Below are 7,586 nucleotides of genomic sequence, written 5' to 3' on the forward strand. Positions count from 1 at the left end.
CGATAAGTTGAGCTTCGCGGATGTGATGCAGTTTGCAGATTTCGGGCCCAGGTTGGGCCTAATCAATCAAACCAAGATACCCGAGGAAGGACAAGAGGAAGAAGTAGAAACTGGGATCGACCCGGTTTATTTCTTGAGGTTTCCGGTTCTGAATGAAGACAGGTATAAAGGGTTGGGCGAAGAACGAGGAGGCGAGGAGAGAGGAGACGGAGAGGGCAGGGGTAATTCGGAAAACAACAATAACGCCACGTCGGAGGGGCTTGGGATTGTTGGGGGGAATTTTGAGAAGAATTTGGCAGCAGATGATCATGGAGTGAGTAATAAGAACAAGAGGAAGAGAGCAAGAAGTGTGAAGACAAGTGAGGAAGTGGAGAGCCAAAGGATGACTCATATTGCTGTGGAGAGGAATAGGAGGAAGCAAATGAATGAGCATCTTAGGGTTTTGAGGTCTCTCATGCCTGGCTCTTACGTCCAGAGGGTATGCAAATGTTATTTATATATATATATATCTGCTAGCTTATATATTATGCCTGTTTGGTGTTGTTTTTTCTTTTTCTTTTCTTTTTTTTTTTTTGGAAAAAAACTCGTCGATTGGTCATTTGTTATGTGAACTGCAACTGAAAAATCAAAGAATATAGTCTCCAAAAAAATATTCAGAAAATGTTTTCGATTTTCACTAACAACTTATGAAAATAAGGTTATTTATTTAGTTATTTATTTGTTGGAAAAACGAAGATTTGAGCAAGAAAAGGAAACGATAACGATACCAAGCTGGATTTAAGCTAATTGTGATTGAAAAAAAAAATACCAATCTCGAAATAAGGTTTTGAAAAAAGTTGTCTTGAAAACAATATTGCACTGAATTAATTTGATAATTAAGCCATTGATTTTTTTTCCGTGTTGTAGAACATGAATAGTTAAGTCCCAGTTTGATATTTTTTCGGGTTGCAGAACATGTATAGTTAAGTCCTTTCCAGAACCGGCCTTGAGCCAAAACTACTTGAGGCATGGCCGTTTTAGACCTCCAAAGTTTACAAATTTTAGGGTCCCTTCTATACGAAGTGCACCCTTCATTGTAATTACTAAAAAAATCTGTCTGTAGCATTTCTATTAGCTAAACCTTCAAAAGGGTCTGTGGGAATTTCACAGGGAGATCAAGCATCCATCATTGGAGGAGCTATTGAGTTTGTAAGAGAGCTAGAGCAACTCCTGCAATGCCTCGAATCCCAGAAGCGGCGGAGGCTCTACGGAGATCCGCCGCCGCCGCCTCGGCCAATGGGAGACTCCTCCACCTCCTCCCTTGCAAATATCCCGCAACCATCTCAACCCCCGCCGCCATTCTTTCCTCCTCCGGTGGTGCCGTCGTTGCTCCCAAATGGTCATGATAATCAGCTTAAACTTGTGGAGTTTGATCCCACGGCCGGACTCCGGGAGGAGACGGCAGAGAGCAAGTCGGTCCTGGCCGATGTCGAAGTGAAGATGTTAGGGTTTGATGCCATGATAAAGATCTTGTCAAGAAGAAGGCCAGGGCAACTCATTAAGACCATTGCTGCATTGGAGGATTTGCAGCTTATTATCCTCCACACCAATATCACCACTATTGAACAAACTGTGCTCTACTCTTTCAATGTCAAGGTATACCACTTTCTCCTTCAAAATCTTGCATGCACTATCACTTACGAGAATAACTTATTCATGGAGAAGCCATGAATAAGTTATTCACGGAAGCGCACAATCTCATCCATTTGTCTCGACAATCGATGGTTGAGATATGCTTTTAAACATTGACCGATAATAAATATCTCTGTCCGGTAATAGTTTGTTTGTAATTTAGATTGTCCAAAATATTTTTGGATGTGCGAGATTGGGCTCCGTAAAACTTATTTACGGAGCCTCATCCGGAAATAAGTTTTTCTCATCACTTATAGGTGCCTGCATAGGGCAACACGAATTAATAGATAGAACCATGTTCTTCTTGATAAGTTTGTATCCGGCCTAATGCACTAACAAATTCAAGGATTAATTCTACTGTCTACTAGTGGAGCTAATTTAAAGCCCGAGAAAACTATAAGTGTGCATATATATATCGGGACAGTTCCGGAGATACCTAAAAAAATACTTTATAGTTCTCGATCAAATTTTGATGATCCGAGCCGCTCAATGTGATCAGAACGTGATTTTAAGGGTACTCGTGATAAATCAGCAAAAAAAATGACCGGGAAGGGCTTAATCCGAACAGTTTCAAATAGTTTTTTATTGAACGGTTCAAATAAAAACTGTTCAAATCAAGTCTTTCCCGGTCATTTTTTTTGCTAATTTCTCGTGGGCACCCTTAAAATCACATTTTGTACACATTGAATGGTTTGGATCATAAAAATTTGATCGGAAACTATGAGATTGAGATTTGAAGTGTTTTTTTAGATGTTTTTTTGGGTGTCCCTTGAACCGTCCCGTATATATATATACACACACACACATTTTATGTTGCGATTATATATATACGCCGAAAAACTTATCTTCGATCTGCTTGTATATGTAGGTTACAAGTGAAGCGCGATTCTCGGCGGATGATATAGCGAGTTCAGTTCAACAGATATTTAGTTTTATCCATGCAAACAACACCATGTGATAAAATGATCATCTCCAGTTTTTCATGAACTTTGGCGGGACCAAATACAACTTTGTTAGTATTTTCTTTTAGTTTCCTCTGTAATGCATGGGATCGATCTTCTCTCCCTATAATTTTCAGTCCTTTTAAGTTCCATATGTTGATAGTCACATCATGGCCGTTTAAATCTGAACTGTATAACGCGTAAGATTTTTCTCAAGTGGGCTTACCTAGGGCTCAGTACTTGATGATCTGAATTAACCATTTATAATTACGATTATGTCATAATAACAGTATCGGAATCAATGGCGGAGCAATGATTTTAACCCCAGGGGTTGGCTTAATCGATATTTTTTTTTTTTATCGGAACGTATATTTTTATATCATAAAGTTTTTTCTTTTCAATTCATTACAATTGTACATTGAAATGATTCTTTAGACTATATTACCAATCACGTGCTTATTTTTTGTTTATGAAAGAAATTGATAAATGAGAATGTAAAATAATTGATTTTTTTTATCAAATCGAACCAAAATTATTAAGATTATAAGTAGTTATACACGAATAATTATCCAAAATATTCAAAATCAAGTATATACTCGTATTGGGACTCTGGGAGTATCAACCATATGTAATGGGAATCGGTTGTCGTGGTTGTAAATATTTAAAAATCCATTTTTCAAGAGAAATATTAAGTGCCGAAATTACCCGTAACGGTCGATACTCATAACAAGCGTGAATAGGTCTGTGAATCAAAAACAGATCGATACATAATGAGAACCGGCTGATACTCATGCAATTTTCCCTCTGAGTGGTATACCTGGGTAGTGGGTACGGTATCAGAAAGCCAAAAAATTATTACGGATCAATTGTTATCCTTGCTAATAAGGATTATAGTAGCAATTATAGAAATTAAGCCAGAATGATGTGATAGCCACACAATCAATATCCATCAAGATATAGATTGTCAAATTTTTTTAACCAAATATGATTGGATAAGGGTTTTTTTAAATAAAAAAAAAAGCCCAGTTTTTTTAAATAAAATAAAAAGCTCAAAGGAATGAGAGTTTATTTTGGGACTCAGAATTCCTAGGTTCTCTCTGAAAATACAAAATAAAATTGATTTACACACTCCATTTTTTGTCTTTTAGCATGTGAATTTACCAAACAGTCCCTGTAACTTATGATAAGTGCATTATTTCAAGAACTGTTTGATAAATTAAAAAGCTAAAGAACAAAAAAAAAGATCTTTTTTGCATAAAAAAAGGGACTTGGATCCGGTCTATTTGATACCGACAAGTTCGGTCTATTTAGTGCATCCGGATTTGAAAAAATCAATTTCCATACAAAATTGTTACTGTCTTTTTGCATTCTCTATTCGATATGAAGGGTTGTTGGGGACATCACATCTGCAGACTGCAGTGGTGTTTTGATCTATCAATTAAAAAAATTTGGCTAGTAGTGTACGAGGGGAGAGGTCAACGAGCATCGTACCTTGTTGTTGGCCATGGGTTGACCTGTCAGAGTGGGAACCTTGGTGGTACTAAACAAAGACGCATCCATGCATGCACGTTTAATTGGGGAATTGGGCCCCGACTTGAGAGTTGTGGATAGCTTTAGTCACATACTCTGGGACACTGCGTGCGTGCGTGAGCGCAAGCAAAAGCGGGTGAGAGAGTGTAAAAGTGACTTCTGAAAATATTTCAAGCCACTTAAATTTGCGAGAGCAAAAAGTAAAAGTGAAAGCACAAAGCGAGAAATCGAAGCGAAAGCGCAGAGTCTTACTAAAGGATTATGTGACTTAAATAGACACTAGTTTTGAGGAGTGCTTTTCGGCCAGGCTCTCTCATTCTGAGCCACCTATTAGTATATTCGAATTACTTCCTTCATTTTTTTTTAAGTGTCTTATATTTTATTTTGAGTTGTTCCTAAATAAGTGTCTTTTTTTAAAGTTAGTGGATAAAAATTAATATTTTTTTTATTTTATCTCTAAAAATAGATTCCCTTTTGAAAAGTTAATGAGTAAAAGTGTAATGATAATGTATCTATAAAAGGTAAGTATGAAAACCAATATTTTTGAGGTACAATTTTGTTGACTCTTAAAACTGCGTAAAAACCAAATTGAGACACTTAAAAAATGACGGAATGAGTATTTGATTTGCAATATATGTCAAAAACAATATTGATTGGTCATCGATATTTACATAAAAAATTGTAGAGTACAACTTTTTTTCTTTCTTTAAATTTAAATAAAAAGCATAATAAGAAGTACAAAATTTAAGTGCAGGACCTGACCACAAAATTTAAGCCTCCCCTATCATGGAGAAGTCCCAACATAGTACTATGACTTTTCTATTGACCTGACTACGGACGTTGTCTTTTAGTCATGTACTTGGACGATATTTTTTAGACGTGAATAAGTTATTTATGATTTTGCGTAATTTCAGCCGTTTAAAAGTATTTTTGAAAATCCAGATTCAAAATAATTTATTAACGGTAATAGATCTATTATCGTTACTAAATTATTTTTAATCTGGATTGTCCAAAATATTTTTGAACAGCTAAGATTAAGCACCGAAAACCTTATTTATGTCTCCTCCGTGAATAAAATTCTCTCTTTCTAGCCATGGTAAAATCATGTCCTATACAGAAACAAGACACTATCTGTGTATCATCGATCATAAAAGAAAAGACAAGCATATGACAAGATTGAGATCAAACAAAAGTTACCTATTGCGAAAGATTGACCAATTGTATTTTGTTACTGAAACACCGGTAACACAAACACCTATATAACCTGTCTGGAAAAGAATGTCTTTGTCCAATTTGACCTTACCCACTATTAAAATTAGGGAAATTTTTAAAAATGGTCCCTCTAGTTTGCACAAGTTCTCATTTTCGTCCTTCTATTAATTGTATCAATTTTAACCCTATAGTTTTCATTCCATCTCAATTTCGTCCTTCTCCCTGACGCCGTCCATGAAACAAACGGAATTGAAGGGCAAAATTGTCATTTTCTCTCACAGAGGGGCCAAATTGAAATTTTATGCAAACCAGAGGGATTATTTTTAAAATTTTACATTTTACTTTCGTTTTTTGCAAATAAAATAAAAAAGACCATAAGTAATGTATTTGACAACTGAATTATTTTTTATTGGGTAATCAAACTATATTGAAAATTTATATTTCATTACACATTACAAAAATATTAGAAAATGCACAAATCAACCCCTTAGCTAATGTCTTTGTATCATGTTTTTATAATCTTCTTATTTTTTCACCCAATAAAAAAAATGTTTAAAATCCGTATTTATTTATTATATGAGTGATCTTATGAGTAAGTCCCAAAACAAATACACTTATACCCATATTTTAATGTATTTGATCTCTTAATATTTAATAGTGTTTCATTGCTTAATTAAACACAATTACAAGATTTCTAAATGCTACTGAATAACTTTTCCTTTTTAATCATGTGACAAAAAAAATAATGATAGTGAAAATTCAATTGAAAAAAAAAATACAAGACCAAGACAATTAACATAAGGGTTGTTTTTCGAATTTTCTCATATTTTTTGTGATGTATATAATAAAAACTTTACAAAATTTCAACATATTTTTTATTATTCAATATAAAATAAGATGAGAAATATATTATATATGATGTATTTTAAATTTATTTACAAAAACAAATGTAAGAAACAAAATTATAGAAATAGTCCCTCTAGTTTGCATGAAATCTCAATTTAGTCCCTCTGTGAGGAGAAATGATAATTTTATCCTCCAATTCCGTTTGTTTCATTAACGCCGTAAGCGAGAGGGACGAAATTGAGACAGAATGCAAATTATAGGACTAAAAGTAACACATTGATACTAGAGGGACGAAAATGAAAATTCATGCAAACTAGAGGGACCATTTATAAAAATTTCCCTTAAAATTAAGCAAGGAAGAGAGAAACGTGTATTCGTTTCGATAATTTAACTACAAAATGAGTCCTCTATTTATGCAAGGGGAGAGAGCATAACCATGAAAAGAAAATCATTCTAGTTACTTAATTACAATCAAATCGAAATAACAGAAATCATACTCAAACGTAATCAAACCATGATATGATTACAATATTCCACCATCCCCTAAAACCCAAGATAAAAAGCGCTCTTAATTATCAAGCTTAAAATCAGGGTCTAATCTTTAGAGTATGATTCTTTTAACGCACAAGTCCCAATTATACGCTCTTTGTTTTCGCCAAAATCGTATACATGAGCAGAGAGTTAGAGGTGAATCAATAGGTTAACAGTTAAAAGGAGTTTGACGTCTCTCTGTAGACTTAAACCCCATACCTTTCCTTTGAAAGCCAAGGGGTACCACTAGACGGGCTAACGTTTGCATCTCAATTATACACTCTCATTGACCTCAAGATGTGGCAATAATGAAGACGTGAAACCCTAAAGTGCCATTTCTTTGCAGTTTTACATTTTGACCTTTTAGTTTTTCATTTTTTACCACGTTAAGCTTTCACCCTTTCATAGACATCAGAGATGGGAACCTTCTTTTATAACCGTGCAGGCCTTTAAAGGGTGTTTGCATCTTGACATTGTACTGGAATTTGTGATGGGAAATGAAAGGTCTTTATTTCCCTCCAAAAATCCGACTCTGTTTCCTAACCTTTTCTTTTGCTACCACAAATACAAAATAATGAAGACAATGCAACATGAACATACAGTTAATTCTGCAAGCAAGGATGAGAGCAAGTTCAACAAAGTTTTAACGATGGAACCCCGTGTGGGTACTTCATGGGGGACTTTAGAAGAACTTGGCAAGGCTATGCTCTACCATTAAGCTATTTCTGCCACCTACAGTAGTGGTTTGCCACTAACCACTACTGAGCAATTCACATCACTTGATACGTACGACTTCTATTTTTCGCCGGACCAGTCTTGACCAAGACTTCCGATTGAGCTACGAGAAATTAATGA

The 7,586-nt window shown here is 35.0% G+C and overlaps 1 protein-coding gene across 2 annotated transcripts in view; it reads left to right on the forward strand.

The window, feature by feature from the left end:
- LOC131300443 (transcription factor FAMA) overlaps positions 1-2,851 on the forward strand; it is a 4,031-nt gene extending 1,180 nt beyond the window's left edge. The window contains exons 3-5 of one of the 2 annotated variants that reach the window (XM_058326293.1): positions 1-478; positions 1,150-1,635; positions 2,540-2,851. The exon at positions 1-478 is cut by the window's left edge and continues 146 nt beyond it. In XM_058326293.1, coding sequence (XP_058182276.1) covers positions 1-478; positions 1,150-1,635; positions 2,540-2,629 — 1,054 coding nt within the window. In that variant the 3' untranslated portion in view covers positions 2,630-2,851. The remainder of the gene's footprint in view (positions 479-1,149; positions 1,636-2,539) is intronic. The other variant, XM_058326294.1, reaches the window with a different exon arrangement.
- The last annotated feature ends 4,735 nt before the right edge of the window (positions 2,852-7,586 follow it).

The sequence above is a fragment of the Rhododendron vialii genome, chromosome 9a, assembly GCF_030253575.1.
Source record: "Rhododendron vialii isolate Sample 1 chromosome 9a, ASM3025357v1".
NCBI classification, from domain to species: domain Eukaryota; kingdom Viridiplantae; phylum Streptophyta; class Magnoliopsida; order Ericales; family Ericaceae; genus Rhododendron; species Rhododendron vialii.